This window comes from Lotus japonicus, chromosome 3, assembly GCF_012489685.1.
Source record: "Lotus japonicus ecotype B-129 chromosome 3, LjGifu_v1.2".
Classification (NCBI taxonomy): Eukaryota; Viridiplantae; Streptophyta; class Magnoliopsida; order Fabales; family Fabaceae; genus Lotus; species Lotus japonicus.
The window spans coordinates 87848261-87871277 of record NC_080043.1 but is presented as its reverse complement, the minus strand read 5'-3'; the positions used below and the strand labels follow the sequence as shown (position 1 = coordinate 87871277).

Sequence of the window (23017 nt, the reverse complement as noted above, 5' to 3'; positions counted from 1 at the left end):
CCACCGACATGACTTTGCCATAGAGACTCACATTCTCACGGAGAAGCACTGGACATCTGAAAGCTCGCCATTCTCCCCTTCAATCATCACTTCTTGAGTGATTTGAATGGAATTTTACGATCACACATGACCATAAAGCTACATAAATGAACCAACTCCCTATAACCTTCAATATATATTAAATAATAGGGCATTTTCATGCCTCTGATGTATCAAGTTTGTGCAAATGTCGTCCCTACTCTTTTTTCGTCTATGCTTGAACCCTCCATGTATCTCAAAAGTGCAACGAATCCCCCATCCGTCACTCTGACGCTAATGAACGATGTGGCCGTTAAATGCCACGTCAGCATCCTACATGGTGTGACACGTCATTAAATAAAAATCAGAACTTGGAAAAAAATATACTAGTAGGGACGACATTTGCACAAGCTTGATACATCATGGGCATGAAATACTTTTAAGCCTTAAATAATATACATCATGTGATTTGATAGTAAATGGTCTTGGGTTCGGTTCAAACCCCCTTACCACTTTCCAAGTTTTGATTTTTATTTAATGATATGTCGCGCCAAGTAGGATGCTGACGTGGCCACATCACCCATTTTTTAACGTCACGGAGGGGCATTCGTTGCACTTTTTAGAAACATGGAGGGTACAAACATAGACAAAAATAGAGTAGGAACGACATTTGCACAAGCTTGATACATCAGGGGCATGAAATACTTTTAAGCCTAAATAATATTTTTTTTGTTACATCAGAAAATAAGCCTAAATAATATACGCCTTAAATTAAAAAAATATATATATACAAAAGATTTAACTTAAGGTAGATGATTCTTAGAGGTATAGGGAGGGATAGACATGCCTTTCACTTAAGTGTGGAGATTACTTTTAGCACCACCCATTTTTGTATTAACCCCATCCAGATTAGAATAACCTTCCAGATGTTAAAAAAATACTGAAAATTAATTTTCGGTGCCAATAGGAAAAGGGCCACAAGTCTACAACCTGAAAGATCAATTACAAGGTCCAAAGATTGTCCATGACGGCAAATCAAGTAACTATGAAAAAATACAAACATCTAAAGAAAATGACATCTTGACAGTCTAAAACTAAGGATGTGATACCCTCCAATGCACAAATTTCAAACCCCAAGCCAAAAGAAAAAATAAGAGAAATTTTCATTACACAGATACACAGCAGGTCTTTCACCTGCCCATTAAACTAGAAAATCTAACCTAGTTCTTAAAAATCTAGACAAATTGGGGAAAAAGTATGGTAATGGTGGAATCCAAAATGCAAACAGAAACAAACTAGTATAAATTTATGAATAACATCCCTTTTTCAATTGTCTAAATTTCATGTGGATCCAAAGAACTGTTCCAGGGACGGAGCACTGAATACGTTAGCAGCAGTTCGTTCCGTTCTAAAAGGAGAGACATGAAGTTGGTATTTGATAAATCTCTGCAACACAATAAGTGTTAATCATTAGATTGTATAATGTTGAGCAAGGTTGACAAATGCTGGGTAAAGTTGATATAATGTAGTAACATACAGCTAACTGAGAGATAATTTCAGGATTTGAGTCGATATGCCAGTCTGGTTCCAATTGCCGAACAAATGAAGATCGCCCAATCTCTGTGCTACAGAAGAGGACCTGCATATATACCAGATAAAAATGTAGAAGAAAAAGTAATCAGCTACCCCTTCATAAACTGATATTTCATATTGGCAATTTTGCAAAATTCATACTACACAGAAGGCAGAAATAAGTGCAACAAACCAGAATCTAGTGAGTACACATTGTGACCTGTGATTTTGCAACCTTTCTCCAATCCTTTTTCTTGTTTGTTGAACCACAGATAAATAGTTACAAGTTTACACGTGACAAGGATAAAGTAATAACCGATGGGACCAATTACTACAGAATTTCAGGTTTCAAGGACTTCTCTAAAAAAGACACAGCAAATGGCCACTAAAAGTTTTTCCAACAGAAAAAAAGAGAGGTCATTGTGACCATTTGTTTTCTAGACCGGTATTCAACATTATATTTATGTTGGGTCATCCCGTTATGTACGATAATGCTTTTGGGCAAGAATAATACGCAAAGTTCTATCTCTAGACTACACGTACTTACTGAGTCTGAATGCAAAAAATGGTTTCAATAAATGGTGTTCACTGTCAGAACTCGGAACTAAAATTCATACATTTTTTTAATATGATCAAGTACATATTATTATGCTGCTCAACAATATGTATCCTACTCCTGCACAGAGCAATGTCCCTGTTGTAGACAAAGTGCCCATCCATGCGACAGCATGAAGATAGCCAAGTTTTACAAAGAATGAAAGAGTGAATTTCTAGAGCACATTCACATACCTTGTCCTTGACCAAACCACCAGAAGTAAATACCCCAGCATCTTCTAATGCTACAAGAACTCTTTTCTGCAGCAATAAGGATACATGAAACAAAAAATAACTAATATGTATGTATAACAATAGAGCATCGACAGGGAGGCTTGCAAGCAATTTTAATAATTATTAAAAACTGCAAGAAATGTACATTCTCAACATTCAACAAGTTCCAAATGAAATTATTAATTCCAATATATATTAAGCTTGTATATATGTTGCATGGCTTGTGGATAAGCTGGTCAAAATCAAAGATAAGACTAAAACATATACGAAAGTCCTATTGATATTTCATATTCCCCCTGTGATATTAAAAATGGTGAACATACCGGTTTTCACCTCAAGCAGCTTTACAATATCTTAGTTCATTTTTACAGAAATTTTGGTCATAAAAAAGGTTTTTTATCAACTAAGTTGGAAGATGGTAAAAATAAGCTGCATATAATGTGAAATGTTGTTCACCAATTCCAATTTGATGGCTAAGAGTTAAGATATGATGGGAAAATGACATTGGAACTTCGAAGATAAAATGACACACCTCGCTTTCATCATCCAGAACTCGTTCCATGAGATATAAATCGCAAAATTTTGTTATTTCCAATAATACTTCAAGCACAGTGGATTTCACAGTCACTTGTTTCTGCCAAAAACAGAATGAACCACATTGATAACTTTGCCCACATTCATGTCTTAAAACAAAAATTACAAAAAGGGCCAGTCTCACAACCTGAAGCTCCTCTGGACTAGTTTCCTCAAGGATCACTCCAAGAAGACGACAAGTTACCTACATACAAGTAATACAGAACATAGCATAAAAATTGTCAATAATACCAATGTCTAACAACTCAAACTTGTACAATTATAGTTCATCAAGTACCTATGTCCTATGGTAAATCAGGTAGGTAATTTGTCTTATACTTGCGATGCAAGATAGAATGATAGTATCATATTGAGGTATAACACAAGTTGGAAATGAAAAAAAGTTCTCTCTCTTTTTTTTCTTCTTCCTGTACTCGGTCTCTGAAAATCAAGTGATTATTAATACAAGAACATACCTTCGGACATATTGCTATGGTTAACACTCATAACATTATTTGGATTTCTTATTTCACTCTTACTTGTTTTATAAAATGTTCAAGAAAATGATATCTCATAGATTGGACATCACAAAAAGGCAAGTTCAAGTATTTGCTATTCAGTGACAATTATAATAATTGGCCAGAGATGGGCCTAAAGTCAATCAACAAAACAACAATAAATTTAATTTACATGTTTCGTCTAAATACTCATTTGTTATAGAATCTTGTAAAGAAAATCTTCAAGTGTATAATAGCAGATTAATAATCATGTGATTTTAAATTAGTTCATATAAAGAAATGTCTTTTAGAAAATAATGAAAACAGAATACCATAGTAGGTCCGTTTTTTTGGGTAAGATAAGAAATATTACTAGAGAGAAAAAGCAGGGAACAAGTAAAAATGTGGATAAAAATCATCTCTAGCAATGACAAGAGAAAAATAAAATTGAGAGCCAATATATGCAAAATATAATATTTAAAGTAAGAGAATAAGTTTAGTTACCTTTCTTCCTTCATTTAACTTCTGCCTAACAATTTGGCCCAAGGTTGGCTGAAAATTAGGAAGAAGAAAGATGATAATTGCCAAACATACACAAAGAAATCAAACTTAACACAAGACAAGAGCATTCACCTTGACTGGCTGAAACAGCTCATCAACTACATTCTGTGCCCTTGAATCGCCCGAGGGGGAACGAACTCCGGAAGGAACTACAGAGGCATTTGAATGTGTACTGACTCCAGGATTACTAGAAGTAGTCGTTTGCCGTTTTCTTTGCCTCGGTTGAGGTTCACCAGGTGATCTCAACAGCCTCCAGGTGAAAAAAATCGCAATGGCAAGACCCGCAACAGCCCCAATAGAGTGTGAATCCTAACACCAAGTTGAGCATAATGAGCATCCCAAAAGTCATCAATCCAAAGACAGTAAGCTTCAAATCACACTCATCCAAACAAAGATGAGACAACCACTAAACCAAATGTGTTTGTGTGTGTTTAATTAGCTTAAAGTTTTTTAAAAAATGCAGCATTCATGGATCATATATCCGCCAATGAAAAAATTATACAACTCATAGAGGCAACGAAACATATCTAAAAGTCCTACACTAGTTATTGGAGGCAAATATAGGAGGTCTCCACAACAAATGGATCTAGTATAGGCTCTGATACCATATCAAACAACCAATTATGCCAAAAGCTTAAGTTGTTGGGTAAGGGCCACATGAATGGTCTTATTTTACTTCTCTAACAGCTTCCAAGTTCCAACATCCCATGATACAAGATACAAAGATGGTGCAGTAAAATCACAGACGTGAATAGAGAGACCAGTTTAGCTAACAGTCATTCCCAAAGGACAAGCCTAACAATAAACACAATGCAAATTTGACAAGACTTAACTGTACCAAAGTACCATCTTTCCGTTGTTTTCCCTATGCCACACTTGTTTTTGTCTCCCTAATCATAATTCCTACAAAATTTCACTTGGGTTTTGCATACAAATAAATAAAAAACTAATTTTTATTTTGAATTACTCTACCTCAAATCAAATAACAAACAAAATGTAGAAATTCAAGTACTAGCATGGAAACAAGGGGCAAAGATACAAACTTTGAGAGCAGAAATGAGAAAAAAAACCGAAAATTGAAAGGGGGGCATGAATCAAATCAAGAGAAATAAAGGGGAATTGAGAGAATACGATGATGTTAGAAATCTTGAGAGTGAGGCGTTTGATGAGCTGCAAGAACTCTTCTTTGGAGGAATCCGCCATGAGCATAGGAGGATAATCCACAGGTGAGGCACAAGATCTTGTTGTTCTGCTCAAAGAGGCTCGTTCATGATCGCCATTTTCAATCAAGCTTGGAAATTCCAATACAATGGTTTCAAGTTTCAACGATTCCACCCTATGAGATGACCTATACACAGGTTAAAATAAAAATTCTAAATAAATGCTTGTTAGGTTGTAATTAGTTAATGGTAATTGAGATTTTTGGTAAGTGGATTAAAAGATTAAAAGTTTAAAACACTAATTAAAAAATTAAAAAAAAAGCATCAAACACGCTTTAAGGCTTTTTTTTTATAAAAAGATTCTAAAGGCAATCATAGTTATTAAGAAAAACAAAAAATCTATAATTTGAATAGTGTTACCTTAAAATAAGATTACATTCCTCTCTTCAACTATAAATCTATAAATTGATCTTTTTCCCAAAGCTAATGAATTATTTTTTACAAGACTACCGGTTGAGTTGCATTGATACAGTTAACAAGATGTTGGGTAGGCCATAGATTTAATCTTATTTTCATAAGTTGTTCAGATTAGCTTATATGAATAAATTATGTTTATACATAACTAATTTTAAGCTTATTTAAATGAGTTTTTCAAATTTGTTTATAAATGAATGAACGTTTATGTAATAAACACTTAAATAAGCTATTTATCTAACTGCATTATAGGCCATCATGTTTATGAGACATTATATAATCTCTTTGGATACGAGCTAAAGAACACTAATTGAAACTTATCTATCAAATATAGCTTTGAATAAGTTTTCTGTAAGTTTTACTTGGTCCGACAAAAAAATAAGTGAAACAAAAAATATACTGATAATACAAAACCGCCACAAAGATGCTCTATGTTATTAATTCATAGTTTCCATTGAAAATTTAATAAATTTTGTAACAGTTTGCAATATCAAGTTTAATATTTTACTTTCCATAATTTTTTAGTATTTTACTAAGATTTTAAATAAACAGAGCATTAGTAGCTATTCTTGGCAAGCATATATTTTTAAAAAATAGTAATATATGTCATGCGCGAACTTATAAATTGATGATAATTTACCATTTAATGGGCGTCAGTCGCAATGATAAAAAATGTTTGTTTAAACCTTTAAGTTGATAGTTCGAATTATAAGAGTCGCACTAAGGGAGACATTTAACTTTCACCGACCTGGGTTGAAGTGGCTAGAGGAATTAAACATATCAAAATTTGTTATATATCTGCTACTACAACTACAGTATAATAAGTTAATAACATTTTAGATTATATATTTGTATGTATAAACACATGAACCACTAGTTTAATGAAATCTAAAACATTGCACTGGTTAATTTCCATTGAATCACTTTGTGGCAGCCACATTATTTTTCTGAGTACCTTGCTGTTTAAAAAAGTCTCAGCACTTCCCCATTTCTAACCAAAGATGATGAATCAATAAGCTCTATAGATATAACAAATTCATAAAACAAAAAAAAAGTTAAGATGGAAACTAGAGAAACGAGAAGGGAGTACTATTTTGCTTTCTTGAACAATTTCTTCTGCTGTTGCCGTTGTTAAGAAGGTCCTCTACGCTTACCGTGGCTGGAAGAAAGAACTCTAATGAGACTCCAATAACATACCTCCTTGTAAGGTTCTGACATGAGTTACACAAAAAGCACCTTATGTGTCTAAGAGCTAAGAAATTGGCTTCATGAACCAATTTGTCACATTTTCCACATAATTAGGCATCATCAGCTTTGCAATACAATGAAGCTTGCAACCCACAAAGCTCACAAGATGTTGAACCTCTTGTTGCCCTAAATGAAGAAGAAAAAGAAACCCCTTCAGACAGAACCCTCCTGCAGATTCTAGCACCCCTTTTTTCTTCTACACCTTTACACATTTTCAGAACCTCTATAAAGCAATTTCTTGAGTAAATAAGTGGTATAGGTCACCTTGCTAACACGATTCACCGAGATTCGGCCTTTGTTATTTCGATTCGTATGGATGGTGTAGCTTGGTAGCTAGTGCATGTATAAGAAGCTTTTATAGGAACTCTTCAGCTTGAATCACATATAGAAAATTTGGACATATTCCTGTGGACAAGGACAAGCTAGAATGGTGCAGCTGCGTCACGTAATCACCAGTGTTTTAATTTCACTCCCATTTGTCCTTTCCAATCATGCCAAAAAGGTCAATTTAGTAATAGAAGACTAAGAAGAAGTAGAGAGTTATGGCTCTACTAATTTTGACAAAATCAAACAGAACAGAGAAATGAAAGCCTAAACTTAGATTGAACTTTAATAAGTTCTGTCTAATGCTAGCTTGAAGGGTTGTTATGATCAAGCCACTTTATTTAGGTGAGTGGTTTATAAAGCAATTGAGTCCTAAACAAGAAAGATTTTTTGTTTTTCATGTTGCATGGTCTAGAATTGGCACTTTAAATTTGTGATCCACAAATGTCCATTTGTTTTGTTGCATGTGTGATATGACCACGTGGGTTAAATTATTTGGTATGGATAGAAAAGTTTTGTGGTTTTGTGACATTCATGTGTTGCATGATTGGGTCCAAAACCTTATGAAGAGTGTTTTGTCCACAAATTGTTGTTGAGGATCACGTGTACGGTTGAGAGTTGAGGAGGTTCAATTCAGACAATTATTTGCCACCAATGTGAGTTGGCGAATGGTGAGTCCTATGAAACAGGAAGTTGATGTACAAGAAAGGTGAGTGGTTTCATGGTTTTGATTGTGACTTATGAATTGAAAGAGAAATTAAAATGTCTTAAACACCGTTCAATATGACACATCAGAAAACAATTAAAAAATTAAGCAGATTAATCATAATGTATGTTGTGGAATGTAGTGATTATTCACTTCATTCCTTAATCATGAAGTTTTGCGTTCAATCTTTACTTATTAGAATGAAGTAAATTTTGAGATCAGCTATAACGTGAAAATTAATAACAACTATCTCATAGATACGACTGAAACATCCTTTAAAAATAAAAACAAAACACTCGATACACCCAAAACATTTCCCTTCTCTTTCCTCTAGCAACAACATTTCCCTTTCTCTATTTTTTGTTTTGTTTATGAAAGATCTTTAAAATCTCACCATAAAACATAAGCTAAAGAAAAAACCTTAATCTTTCAAGTGTAAAAGCTTTTTAATTAATTATTTGGAGTTGGAGAATAGCGGATAAGAAATGTGTAGGATCGGACACGGATTTTTATAAAAGTAGGTTCTGAATCGGGTTCTGGGATGGGTTATTATTTCACGTAAGTAATGGGTTTGGGTTTCGGGTAAATCCGAAACCCAATGAGTTTGGCCATGGATTTCATTTTATCGCCCATAAGGGTTTGGGTTTGGGTTTGGGTTCTGGGATTTGGGTTTTGGTTTGGTAATCGGACACGGGTTTAATTAATTCATTGAAGTATAATTACGAATGAGAAATCTAAAAATTGAGTTGAAGTGTATGGAAATGGGTGTGAAACAAAAAAAAATCTCAATATTTGCTCACAATAACACTTAGTTTGTTTGAGGGCGGAATGAGAAGAGAGAAAAAAGAGTGGAGAGAGATTCAGATGAGGGAGAGCAAGTTACATTGTTTGGTTTGCACTTTGCACCTACCAAAAGAAGAGAGATGTTAGATGTTATTCCGAGCATATTTTTCGATTTCCTTAATTTTTAAAGAAATTGAGTGTGCATCGTTTTCTTTTTCTTCTTTTTTTCGTGTCTTTCTAGCGGGATAGGACCACAAGAAGATTGCATTTTATGTGTCAAAATCTGTCTTTCGTCTACAAAATGATTTTCTCTCTTTCTACTATCTACTCAACCAAATAAAGGGAGAAATGATCTAATTCCCCAATATCTTCTCTATCTCTACCAATCCGAACAACTTACAAAATCTACTTTTTTTATTGTTTTGTGTTTGGATTTTGCATAATTAATTATGACAGAATTGATTCTGGCGAAATTAAGTATTGTAAACATAAGTTATAACATGATTTATATTTCAATACACTTATCAGAAAAATGATTTATTTAAGAGAGTTTCATTTAGACAAGTTTAATTAGAATTGCTTTTAGGTATGTAATAACATAAAAGGATCTAAATATTACAATCAAATATACACACACGCTTACACCAATTAGAGGGAATTTGAGTATACAAACATTTCTCTTTTCAAGATTTGAGTTTACTCACCTAATAAGCTAAGTGTGTTCTCTATAACTGATTTTGAGCGCATAATTGAGTATGATAAAAAATATGAAAACATGTGAAAATCAATCCCCCACTATATATTGCATTGCATTTGTTAAGAGAGTGCCAGATAATATTAAGGAGATAATTGGATACAATTAATACAATGAAAATCGTTAAAGGTGAATATGGAAGATTATACAAGTTTTTTTTTTTACAACAATGGATTAATTAGCCTCATTACATGTTTTCTTAATAAGTTAATTCATGAAATCTTATAATTAGGAACGAAAGAAGTATAAAATTATCTGCTAGCACTCACAAACACAACACCTTTTCCCTTAAACAAAAAAGCTAATGTTATAAAACTCGAATCGGTCATCGACTCAATCAGGTACGTATTGGGTTAACGAGACATTAGTTCAATCAGATTCAATCGAGGTCAACTAAACTTATAATAATTATAAAAGTAAAATATTTTGAAAGCAAAATTAATGACTTTTACTGCACATTTTTGTATGCAACTAATCTCAAGAACATGTTTCGCTTAGTGGTAGCTATGCTTCCTTACATCAAGAAGTAGCGGGGCTCAATTCCACCCGGCTACAATTTAAAGTAAAATCAATAGTGCATTTTTCAATTTGGCTATTGTCTGACGATGATACATTGTGAGTTCACGTGTACGGTTGGGAGTTGAGGAGATTCAATTCAGACAACTATTTGCCACGAATGTGAGTTGGTGAATGGTGAGTCCGATGAAACAAGAAGTTGATGTACAAAGAAAGATAAGTGGTTTGATGGGTTTTGATTGTGACTTGTGAATTGATAGATCTATTAAAATACCTTAAACACCGTTCAATATGACACATCAGACAATAGCTAAAAAACTAAGCAGTTAACCTAATAGTCTTTTGGTGCAAAGTGATTAAAGCCCAGTCTGATCGTGACATGCTCTATGTTCTGTTAATAATTTGGACTGGTTTGATGCTGGTCTAAAAAAGTTGTTGGGGAAAGGTGGTGCAACTAGGTTCTGGTCCTTTGGAGGGGCAATTCCATAGACTTTACAATATGTCTAAGAACAAATATGTCAATAAAGGAGGTTGGGAGTGGACCAATGGTGTTTGGGGTTGGAAGTTCGATTGGAGGCTTGAGATATGGAGTATGAAGTTTTGTGGTTGTAGGACCTTCTTTATTTTTATGATATTGGAAGGTTGCATGAGGGGAGGCCTGACCGATACTGTTATTTGGTCTTTATGAATTCTAAGTAATGCTATCATATTTAAGGGTGGGGAATGGGACAATGTTCTCATTATGGACTTAATTCACACATGCTCTTGGCATTGTATCAAAGCAAATGTGGGAGGCTTTCAGAACTCTTTGTTTGAATAAAAGAAAAATATATTTGTTTGTTTATCAGTTCTATAATTTTGTTGATTGTGTGGATGGTGGGGGTGTCTTGAATCTTATTAGGCTTCGTCATGTATGGTGGATGAGTTTCAATGAGGTTAGTTTATGGTTTTTGGCTCATTCGCTTGTTATGCGGGTGCCCATTGAACATGTTATTTGCATTTTATTTGAACTTCTAGATTTGTTTGCTTTTTTCATTTTAGGAGTGACTTTTCCTCTCTTGTATTTGGTTTAGAACCCCTTGTTCTAAGATTGAATACAATTCTTTAACTTATCTTAAAAAAAAAGGTTGCGTGTTTAATATGACACATCAACAATAGTTAATAATCTAAGCAGATTAACCACAAGATGTGTTGTGGAATGTGGTGATTGCTTACTTAATCGCTTAACCATGAAGTTGTGCGTTCAATATTTACTTATTGGAATGAAGTACATTTTGTAGTCAGTTATTTATTTATGCGAGTACCTACAATGTGAGGATTAGTCATATCCACAAACATGACTGAAACTTCATTTTAAAATAAAAAAACAAAATAGAAAAAAATATAAACAAAACACCCAATACCCCAAAACATTTCCGTAACCTTCAACACTACACTCTCCTTTCCCCTTCTTTTCTCTCCTCTTGCAACATCATTTCCCTTTCTTTATTTTTTGTTTTGTTTACCAAAGATCCTTAAAATCTCACCATAAAACATAAACTAAAGAAAATCTTCAATCTTTCAAGTGTAAAGGCTTTTTAATTAATTATTTGGAGTTGGAGAATAGCATTCATCCTCTAAAAGCTGCTCATTTGTGCTCATTGAAGTATACTTACGAATAAGAAATCTAAAAATTGAGTTAGAGTGTATAAATGGGTGAGAAACAAACCGTTTCCCAATATTTGCTCACACTGGTTTGTTCTAAATAGTGGAAGGAGATTGAGACGAGAAAACAAGTTACATTGTTTGGTTTGCACCTACCAAGAGAAGAGAGATACTACATGTTATCTAGACTCGAGAGCATATTTTTCGGTTTCATTAATATGCAGAGAAACCAAGTGTGCATCTTTTTCTTCCTTTTTCGTGTCTTTCTAGCGGGCTAGGACCACTAGAAGATGCATTTTATGTGTCAAAATAAGCCAACTGTGTCTTTTCGTCTAAAAAATGATTTGCTTTCTATTATCTATTCATCCAATTAAAGGGAGAGATGGTCTAATTCCCCTACATCTTTTCTATTTCTACCTATCCAAATAACTTACAAAATCTACTTTTTTTTATTGTTTATTTTGTGTTTGAATTTTGCATATTTGATTATGACAAAATTGGTTCCGGCATAATTGAGTATTGTAAACATAAGTTAAAGTAACATGATTTGGTAATCAACAATGAATTTTTCAATTTCACAAAACACTGACTGACTCAAATGAACCATCCAATTTCCCTCAATTAAACCTAGTTTAGGTTTAATCAGTTGATGACAAGTTTAACCAATTTAACTGCATGCCCGATTCAACATCACAATCAAACCGGTTATTGATCCAATTCACAATCAACCTGGTCAAATCAATTGGTCCGGTCCAAGTTTAATTAACTACTCCCTCCGTCCCCTATTATAAGTCATTTTACTCAATTCTCTAGGATTAAGAAAAATTTTAAGAGCAATAAATTTGTAGTTTTTTAAAGACACTTTCCAAAATCACCCTCATATGAAATTCTCTCTCCATATTAACATTCCACTACCTTTAAACTATAAAGGTCTTGGAAATCAAGCAAAATTTTGGGAACATAAAAATTCTTTGAATATGTAGTATTAAATATGAGGGTAAATATGAAAAAATATAATTAATGCTCCATAGATAATATCAAGTGACTTATATTATGAGACAAGAAAAACTCAAAAAAGTGACTTATAATAGGAGACGGAGCGAGTATGAAAAAACCATAAATGGATAATGTAATGTAGTAGTTATAGTTGGCCCACCAATCGGGTCCATTCAAAACCTTCCTAAGTCCATGCCACATCACAACCTTCATTGTTACACACTCACACTTACACTTCCAAGTTCCAACAAGCACCATAGACATAGAGTGTGGATCCAAAAATCTTGTGTGACCTGGCGGTTTTTTCTTTTCAACGGCCAATTTTACTTGGCGGTTACAGTTGTTATTTTTATACTCTTTCTCACTTTCACTGTATCCGTATCCATCTTCCTCACTCACTTCCTTTTCACTATTTTTTTCAATTTAATATTTAATTTAATAAAAATGATGTTCCACCGAAGGAAAAAAGAACAACAACAATCCACTTCAACCTTGCCTCTATCACAGTCGTCACCAATGCCTCCTCCTCCGCCACCTTCCTCCGCCGCCACCACCACCTTCCTCCGACCATCATCCTTCAAATCCTTCCTCCTCATCCTCTCTCTCCTCCTCAACCTCTACCTCCTCTTAATCCTCTGGACCCCTTCCTCTTACCCCTATCCCTTATCCCCGTCCACCGTCATCACGCGCTTCTCCCTCACCACGCGCCGCCACATCCTCTTCGCCGTCGCCTCCTCCTCCCTCTCCTGGCCCCGCCGCCAGTCTTATCTCAACCTCTGGTACTCCCCGAACACCACCCGCGCACTCGCCTTCCTCGACTCACCCCCTCCCAACACCACCACCACCTCGCCGCCAGTTATCATCTCCGGTGAGGCGTCCCGCTTCCCCTACACGTTCCCGGGAGGACTGCGCTCGGCGATCCGCGTGGCGCGTGTAGTGAAGGAGGCGGTCGATCGGAACGAGACGGATGTGCGGTGGTTCGTGTTCGGCGACGACGACACGGTTTTCTTCGTGGAGAATGTGGTGAGGGTTTTGGCGAAGTACGATCACAATCGGTGGTACTACCTTGGGAGCAACTCTGAGAGCTACGATCAGAATGAGAAGTATTCGTTTGAGATGGCGTTTGGGGGAGGGGGTTTCGCGATCAGTTACTCCCTGGCTAGGGTTTTGGCTAGGGTTTTGGATTCCTGTTTGAAGAGGTATGGTCATTTGTATGGCAGTGATTCCAGGATTTACTCTTGCATTGCTGAGCTTGGTGTTGGGTTGACCCATGAACCTGGTTTTCATCAGGTATTATTTTGTGATTTGGGTATGTTAACTGTGGTTTTTTATTAGTTACTTGCATGTTCATTATGAGGAACAATTAGCTCAATGTGGCAATATTTGTGTTCTTTACTTATGGATTGATCAGATATTAGTTTTGATTGAAAACCAGTTAATGTGGGTTGTTTTCATGAAGTGCAATGTTTGGAAACTTGTTTGAAAACAACGTTGAAACAAATATTATAGTGAACAAGAACAAAAATTAAGGGAAGTTGTAGCTGCTGTCCACCATGATTTTGGTTTCACAGTGGTTCTTGAATGACTTTCCAAACATGCACGAAGAGTGGAGTGATAATGGGGTGGGAACCGGGAAGCATTGCTTTAAGTTTTTCTTTGGTTATCTACCAGATGTGACTTTTTCTGTCTGCTAAATGTGCTGAATTCTTAAGCTTATAACCATTGCAATAATAGTTCCACCATCAATGTTGAGGATTTAATTGGATACGAGGGCACTTGTTAAGGTTTCATTAATAGAAAGTATTTATGAAAGCAGTGCTTTCTCGAGTACCATCTATTCAATATTGGACTTCTTGATAAAGAAATTTTGTTTCTTTGATTTCTTAAATAGTTCCCTTAACAGGACCCTTATGACGAATGATAATGTACAACAGTACATGGTGCCTCGGTGTTCAAATTTGTTGGGTGCATTTCATTGTTTGTGTGCATAATATTTACTTACAACAACTATGACTTCTACCCTCTCTCATGCACCTTTTGAGGTATGCAAGGCATTTGGTTTGAGATTGTATCTTATTAAATTAAATTCTTTAGCATTTTAAACAAAATTCAGAGACAGTGCTTGAGTATGTTGTCTTGGTCTAAGTTGATTGTTTTTTCTGGATCTCATTTGGGCTTCTTGACTTGCATTGTTCAGGAGCATTCGTTTATCTTTAAGAATAAAACATGTGCTAGTAAAATGATAGACTTGATAGAGATAATTATTTAGCCCTTTTTCTTTTAACACCAGTTAGATATGCGGGGCAATTTGTTTGGTATGCTGGCTGCACATCCATTATCTCCCTTGCTGTCCCTTCATCACTTGGACGCATTGGATCCTCTCTTTCCTGACATGAACAGAACAGAAGCTTTGAAACATCTTATTGCAGCTGCAAATGTTGACCCTGCCAGGATCCTTCAGCAAACTGTCTGCTATGATCGATCAAATTCTTTGACTTTCTCAGTTTCTTGGGGCTTTGCTGTACAGGTCTTCCAAGGAAATGAACTTCTACCTGATCTGCTTACCGTGCAGAAAACTTTTACGTCATGGAGGAGGGGTAGCAAAGTTTATGCCAATTTTATGTTTAACACAAGGGACTATCCTAGAGATCCTTGTAAAAGGCCTTCTGTATTTTTCTTGAAAAATGTTTCATCTGATAAAAGGCGCATATGGAGCAATTACAGTAGGCGTGTAGTGAGAAACTGCATTGAATCAGATGTGACAAAGCTGAAGGAGATCATCGTTTTTTCAAGAAAGCTGGATCTTAGCATTGAACAGGTATTGTTCAATTAACTCCGGAAATGGTTCGTTTGAAATTTGTGACTGTTTGTTTCTCTTATCTGTTTGCATTCTTGCTCTATCTATTCAACTGTATGTTGGGTTTTGTCACAGATGAAAGCCCCCCGTCGTCAGTGCTGCAATGTTATGCCATCTTCTAACAAATCAATCAGTATCCATATTAGAGAGTGTGAAAATGACGAACTGATCTCCATGCAATTGTAGCATTCTCTTAAGGAGCTACCTCCCTTGAAAGCTTTGGAATTTTCATGAGCACGGATGTTTGGAGGAGTTTTGTCCCGTGTTGAAGCTGATTGAGGTGAATGCTTATTCTTTTAGGTTGATCTCAGGACTTTGTTTTGATATGATCGTTTCATTTAAATTTTGAATTATTTTATTAATTTCAAAGTAAATTTTTTTCAACATTCTTCAATTAGTATATAATTTCTACAAAGAATGCAATCATAGGACTGCTAGAAGTATGTGACCAAGCTTATTTTCTTAAAATGTTCTTAGTATCATTGCCTTTTCTGATGTCTTTTTCCCCATCCTCTTTGCAGAAGACGAAGAACCTTGTCCTCTTCGTAGAAGAAAAATATGTGCTTGAAGATGAAAACTGCAAATCTTGCTGGTGATGAACCTCTCCTGGGTTTGTTATGGCTCGCCTGAAAATCAACAAACCTCTCCCTTGCCTCAGTTTTGTAGCTTGTTTTTTTCGCCGCGTAGCTGTGTTTTTTCAAATGGCTTATTTTCCGGCAATTGTACATGTTATTGCATCCATCCTGTCCATTTCTGATGCAAAACAATTCAAGGAAGCTCCCATGTTGTTAGGAGTGAGGTAACCTCTCAGCCAAAGGATCAATTTAACTCTGAAATGTGATCCTTATGAGGACTATGTCTCAACTTATGCTTGCTAACTTGTGATTTGTCTGAAAATTCTTCAAATGTTACATAACTTTTTGCTCGCTGCATAGTTGAAGTACATCTATAACCATTGGAAAGTCTGTTAGAAATATTTTAACGTGACTGATTAATTGTGTTCATATGGATACAAAGTTTACATTTGGGCGTGAAGCTGGGTTATCTGGAGTTCCTGACTGTTGTTATATTTTACTCACTCTGTTCCTAGTTATTATCTAGAGATAGGGAAAAAAACCATAGATGAAGAAATCCAATTATTTTATAGAACTTCTTGTTCTCTCCAAATACCTGGGATCAGTTGCAAGCCTAGCTCCCAGGATCTGTTGGTGAAGTGAAACATATCTGCTTCTGTTTCCTTCTCCTTCTTATAGGTCTTAGATTTGTCCTTTGGGTTACCAGTAGTTATTTAGCCGTTTCCTTATTTATGTAAATATTATTGAATGGTATCATGATTAGTTGATTTAATTTGGGTGTTACAATTCCCCACAATTTTTATTGTAGTAGTTAAACCAATCCTCTGGACCAGGCTATCTTAGGCAATAGCTCGGTAGCCGGTAGGTATACACCCTTCCAAGTCCTAAACATTTTGCATAGTGGACTTGTAGTAGTTAAACCCTTTATTCGGGCTGAGCTATCGTCGATCCACTTCCTGCTTTACTTTTTGTATAGACTACTTAAAAATGGAAGTGACCAAGTGTTACATTCATTGTACTTGAGAATTATAATCTGGGCATAACAGTGTAATTGGAGAAATGTCAATTTATGTATTTTTCAGCTTTACATGGATACATAATTAGGAAGATATTTTTTTATTTGTTCTCATACAGATAAAGAAGGGAAGGAGCAAGTTAAGAGGCAAAAAACAATTCTTGTTGCAGAAACTTAGTCTTGAGGGGTTTGAACCCTTCACACACGGTTACTGACCAACCAATAGACTTCCAATTACTGACCAACCAATAGACTTCCAATTACTGACCAACCAATAGACTTCCAAAGTTCTGCCCCATCCCATACACATCTTGCAAGTTACAACTTGAGCAATCTCCACGCAATTACATTTGAGCGTTTTCTCCCTTTTATATGGGTCATGGTGAAGAAAATCTTCATTGTGATTTTTTGGTTGGGTTTTAAGTGGTGGGGGGGAGGTAAGTAGAAGGCAAATAAGAATGTGATGGCAGCGTTAAAAATGGTTTGATTCATTATCTTAAGCGGAGTCCTCTCATATTTATATTTTTCTAATTTAGAGGGCTTTGTTGTATTTTTTTACTACTAAAGTGAAATGTTTTTTAAATTTATTACTGTGTCATGTCATGCAGAGACATTTTATTAAATTATCTAAATACTTATTGGTTATGGGAGCGCAGCAGCACTCTCATGAGATGGTTGACGTAGTGGTTTAACACTTTGTTCCTTAAGTAAGTAGTTCGGGTTTGACTCCTAGTTCTTGTAAATGGAAAAAACTCATTGGTCAGCTCCTACTACCGTGAGATAATGAATTAGTTTCACGGCTACTAGTTATGGGAATATTGTCGTCAAGACAAAAAAAAAGTGTAGGTATAATGATTTAGGACAAGAACAAATACTTAATATGACAAGTAAGCTGTAAGCATATGGTTAACATTATCACGAGGCTTTGTGTGAACTCTTTATTTTGATGGGGGTTGGGGAAATATGGCAATGAAAACGGATAAACGTAGAATTTGAAACAAATAGCTAAAACGGTAAAAGCAACCGTAGAACTATGCTTTTAGGCCTGAATTCACTTGAAAACTGGCATTACACGTTAACGATGGTGTTGTTGTATTCCCACCTATTTCTCGTGGCTTTTAAATGCAGTGGCCAAACCATAGAAATTGTTGCTGTTGTTGTGGAGGAACAGGTGGCCTACCATTTTCTCCCACTTAAACCTTCTTTTATCATCTATAGTCAATGCCTACTTATTCAACTACTTGACTTGAATCCAATTACCAAAAACACCACCCAAATGTGTATCAAGGATTGGTTGATTCCTTCCGCTAGCAGATGTGGATGTTTCTAACTTAAACAGAATTATCTTATGTGGAGAAGATCAGTCTTAGGCAAAAATAAAAAAACGCTAACCAACCATGACCAAAGAAGTGGTCCATGCTTGATTTCTATTAATTAATATATCTGATTAAAGTCTTTTTTATGTATGGAAAAAACCTTCGTTGGAGAGCTAGTCCTATTGTGAAATGATTGTTCTTAACTCGAATAGTATTGTACACAATGCAGGGTATTTGTATTAGAGAAGAAAAAAAAAGGACAAGCCAACCGTACCAATCTAATTGGAAGGGACCATACCAAGTTTCTTCTCACATACCTACCATAGTTCCACACATGGAATAATAACTCACTTGAAACGTCAAAAAAATCCACAGCTTTCTTAGCCGTTGATCACGGTGGTTCTTTGCTTAATTACATGACTCAAAACCTTGCTTACACACATCACATGAACCTTGTTCAATTGTCACACCATTAATTCTCTGTTTCTGCAGAATTAGACCCACTTTTCCCCCTTGTTAACACTTAACAACATGCAGTTATTTCACAAACACACCACACTGCAGTCTCTGGTTAACTTTCTTCTAGTCTCTTCTTCATTTTGTGTCCTTTATGTCCTCATATCAGTGCTGTTCCTAGGGACATCAAAACTAGTACATGTCCATTCTTCATCACAAGAATTGTCCACACCCACCACTCTTGATCACCTTGTGTTTGGAATTGCTTCAAGCAAGAGCTCATGGGCAAAGAGGAAGGACTATGTGAAGCTTTGGTGGAGAAACAACAATGCAATGAAGGGGTGTGTGTTCCTTGATACCCTCCCTGATGAAGATGAAGACAATGATGCTTCTGATTCTGTTCCTCCTCTCTGTGTCTCTGAAGACACTTCGCGGTTTCGCTACACTTGCCGAGGCGGGCTTCCCTCAGCGATTCGCGTGGCGCGTGTTGTGGTGGAGACTATAGCCCTGAAGAACAATTCAGATGTGAGGTGGTATGTGTTTGGAGATGATGACACTGTTTTCTTTCCAGAGAATTTGGTGAAGACTCTTTCCAAATATGATCATGGCCTTTGGTACTATGTTGGGGCAAACTCTGAGGTTTATGAGCAGAACCGGTTGTTTGGGTTTGGAATGGCTTTTGGGGGTGCTGGTTTTGCTATCAGTTCCTCTCTGGCAAATGTCTTGGTCAAGGTTTTTGATTCGTGTTTGGAAAGGTACCCTCATCTCTATGGAAGTGATGGCAGGGTGTACTCTTGCTTAGCAGAGCTTGGTGTGGGATTAACACATGAACCTGGTTTTCATCAGGTAACATTATGATTATGTTTGATTGATATAGGCTATCCCTTTTACTTGAATAAATGCTTTGACGTTTATGATGAACAATTACACTGAGAAGCTGAAAATTATCGGTGATTTGATTCTGAGTAAATCATGATTTTGATCCCTGGTAATGTAGATCATTTTAGTCCTAGAAAAGTGGAAATTCATCGATCCAAAAGCTCTTGAAAGTGTAATTTGATCCTTGAAAATATATATAGAACAATTAGCTCATATTAGTCTTAGTCTCTAAACATATAAACTTAAATTCATATCACTTTTTTGATATGAAGTTGGTGTAGCTTAAATAAAAGTGCCGGATTCAAGTTTCTATAAATACAACTGCATTACATGATTTTGCCTCAGTGGATGACATGTGGAGTGAATCAGCAAATTCGTCACTGTGATAGTGTTAAATATCGGTCAAGTTAGTCCCTAGGTTACATAAAATGCGACCACTCAGGGATTTTCAAGGGTATTGCCTTCTTTTGGGACTAACTTATCCAACGTATGATCTCTCAGGGACGAATTTGGTGATTCACTACTTAAAATTCATATCATTCTCTACTTGATATCCTTACTTTTCTTGATATTGTACTTTTGTGTTTATGAAATATGATCAGGTTGATTTGAGGGGAGATACCTTTGGCCTATTAGCTGCTCATCCAGTAACTCCCTTGTTATCCCTGCATCACCCTGATTACACTGATCCAATCTTTCCAAACATGACAACCACACAAGCCCTGAAGCATTTATTCAAAGCTGCAAGTGTTGATCCTCAGAGGATGCTACAACAAACAATTTGCTATAACAGGTGGTTTTCATGGACAATTTCAGTGTCATGGGGATATGCAGTTCAGGTTTTCCCTCACCACATGTCTTTGCGTGAGGTTCTGAAGGTGCAAGAAACGTTCAAGCAGTGGAAGAAAGGAAACATGTTGGCAAAAGCATACACTTTCAACACAAGAGGAACTCCCCCTGACCCATGTAAGAGACCCTCAGTTTTCTATCTAGACAATGTGTCTTTTGGTAATGATGGCATCATCATCAGTAGTTACAAGAGATCGTTTCAAAATTGCTCAAATGATGATCTGTTATCTCCTAAGAGACTAGAAGAGGTCAAAGTGGTCACCAAGAAGCTAGACCTTGATATCAAACAGGTACCGCTCATGTGCTATTTTTATTAATGTACTCAAATACTTACATCAATGTTTATGCTATAAGACAAGCTGAAATAACATCTTCTAACTATAACTAAATAAATATAAGTATATCAGACACTGGTTTTTAACATTGGTAATGGTACTTACGATATGAACTATCTTTTGTATTCAGTTGAAGGCTCCAAGAAGGCACTGCTGTGATGTAATGCCCTCTAGCGCTCGTGACCAACTGGAAATCGAAATCAGAGAATGCAAAGATGAAGAATTGATTTACATGCACTGATACAAGTGTTGCATTAGCTGTGATCACTTGTTGGTTATTTTTCACCTGATATAGTGTACCAAGGGTCATCATATAGTTGATAATAGTGTAATTACATGAAACTACAAGAGTAGCTTTTAACCCTGACTTTTTGTTTTCTGAGAGTGTAGAGTTAGTGAGAAAAAATAAACTAAATAACATATCTATGACTAAAACTACTTAGCCATCAATGTAATACTTTATTATCTTAAAACCATGTTGTTATTCAAGAGGTAGGAAACCTTACATGAAATTAAAAGGGTATAACTTACATTTTTTAACAAAATCCACAGGAATGAATACAATAATCCATTAAAAAGTCTCTTAAAGTTTAACTAATCCAACTCAATATTGTATATATAAATTAGCACCCTTCTATGCAATATTTGCAAAGTTACAACCTTTACCTGAATACAATAATCAAACCAATGGATTTCCACAGGTTCTTTTCACTCCTTTTATTAACCTCCACACTCTTCCAGAGCATTGTTTCAGGACAGAAACTAGTGCTCAGGTGTTCAATGTATGAGCACTATTCCTCCGATGACCCTTATGAAACAAACCTAAACGCTCTCTTGAGTCATCTCAAGAATGAAACTCCAAATGCAGGCTTCGTCGCGGCTTCGAAAGGCGAAGGCCAGAACCAAACGTACGGTCTGGCCTTATGCCGCGGCGATCTCGCTTCCACAGATTGTGGGAGCTGCATTGCACAGGCAATCCATGACATGTTCGAGGATTGCCCGTATAATAAAGATGTCATGATTTGGCATGAAGATTGCACAGTGGGGTACTCAAAAGAGCACAATAACAGTGGCATAAAGATTGATGATACCATGTTATGCTTCAAATCCCAAAATGATGTTGAGGTTCCCAATCCAAAGGTGTTTATTAAAAAGACACAAGAGTTTCTTAGCCAAATCACCCAGAAAGAGGAATTGGGCTCAAATAACTATGCTTCGGGAGAAGTTAAGATTGATGAGTATAACATGGTCTATGGCTATGCACAATGCAATAGAGACCTCTCTAGCAAGGAATGCAGTGACTGTCTTGAGAGGTCACTTGATTATGCTAAAGAATGTGGTAGGGGAAAAGAGGGAGTGAGAGTGTATAGTGGGATTTGCAGACTGAGATATGACATGTACCCTTTTCTTAATGATGAATATTATTATACTCCTCCTATTCGTGATGTGAAATCTCCACATCCTCAACCTGGAGATGGTTCAGCATTGGAGCCTGGGTCCATCATTGGCATTGGCTTAGTGTCACTCTTTATAGCCCATTATGTTATATAGTGCTTACTTGGTAGTGATCAATTTTAAGCATGGATAATTTTACTTCTTTGTTCTCCTTTTTATGTCCTGTATTTTAGGCATTCAAGTAAACAAATTAGGTATAGTTGTTAGTTTTCCTTTGAAGTGATGCTATTTATTATGAAGTCTTTTTTTTTTATGTATTATGTTTGTATCAATGAATTTGGTCTGAATTTTTTTCTGTTTAAGTTATTGATTATCTTTCACGTCAGTGTGAAGAAGAATTTGGAAATAGGGTAATTGGCACACCTGAAAAACCAAATAATTTAAATCAACCTAGCTTTAATCACCTATGCATCATGTGAACATATAAGTTGATTGTACCTACCATGTGGTTCAACATAAACGTTAAGCGTCATTGCTGATAAAATCAAAGATGCAAGGGAAGAAGGTATGATGGGTGGTCATGGTTAATTGGTTATGGTTATGGAGAAGGGGAACATGGAGGCACATTGAAGAAATATACAAAAAGAAAACAATTTTTTTTAAAGAAAAGGCTTAATTGCACTTTT

At 35.9% G+C, this 23017-nt stretch overlaps 4 protein-coding genes across 5 annotated transcripts; 3 read left to right on the top strand and 1 right to left on the bottom strand.

Annotated features, from left to right (window-relative positions):
• Positions 1-982: 982 nt before the first annotated feature.
• LOC130747004 (peroxisome biogenesis protein 22-like) lies at positions 983-7324 on the bottom strand. Its single transcript, XM_057599812.1, has 9 exons — positions 6774-7324; positions 5181-5397; positions 4122-4358; positions 3993-4040; positions 3140-3196; positions 2951-3052; positions 2380-2445; positions 1556-1657; positions 983-1464 (listed from the first exon to the last, which is right to left on the bottom strand). The coding sequence occupies exons 2-9, from the start codon at positions 5256-5258 to the stop codon at positions 1360-1362; spliced, it is 795 nt and encodes a 264-aa protein (XP_057455795.1). The 5' UTR covers positions 5259-5397; positions 6774-7324; the 3' UTR covers positions 983-1359.
• Positions 7325-12922: 5598 nt separating this feature from the next.
• LOC130747002 (uncharacterized) lies at positions 12923-16875 on the top strand. 2 transcript variants are annotated; one of them, XM_057599810.1, is made up of 4 exons: positions 12923-13944; positions 14945-15472; positions 15587-15811; positions 16033-16875. In XM_057599810.1, exons 1-3 carry the CDS (start codon positions 13099-13101, stop codon positions 15695-15697), a joined length of 1485 nt encoding a protein of 494 aa, XP_057455793.1. In that variant the 5' UTR covers positions 12923-13098; the 3' UTR covers positions 15698-15811; positions 16033-16875. The 2 variants fall into 2 exon arrangements, with proteins under 2 accessions (XP_057455793.1, XP_057455792.1); XM_057599809.1 differs by having other exon boundaries at positions 12925-13944; positions 15587-15791.
• A 1705-nt stretch (positions 16876-18580) lies between these two features.
• On the top strand, positions 18581-21448 carry LOC130747003 (uncharacterized). Its single transcript, XM_057599811.1, has 3 exons — positions 18581-19719; positions 20355-20891; positions 21067-21448. The coding sequence occupies exons 1-3, from the start codon at positions 18949-18951 to the stop codon at positions 21175-21177; spliced, it is 1419 nt and encodes a 472-aa protein (XP_057455794.1). The 5' UTR covers positions 18581-18948; the 3' UTR covers positions 21178-21448.
• A 268-nt stretch (positions 21449-21716) lies between these two features.
• On the top strand, positions 21717-22487 carry LOC130744949 (cysteine-rich repeat secretory protein 38-like). Its single transcript, XM_057597107.1, has one exon. It carries the CDS (start codon positions 21717-21719, stop codon positions 22485-22487), a length of 771 nt encoding a protein of 256 aa, XP_057453090.1.
• Positions 22488-23017: the final 530 nt, after the last annotated feature.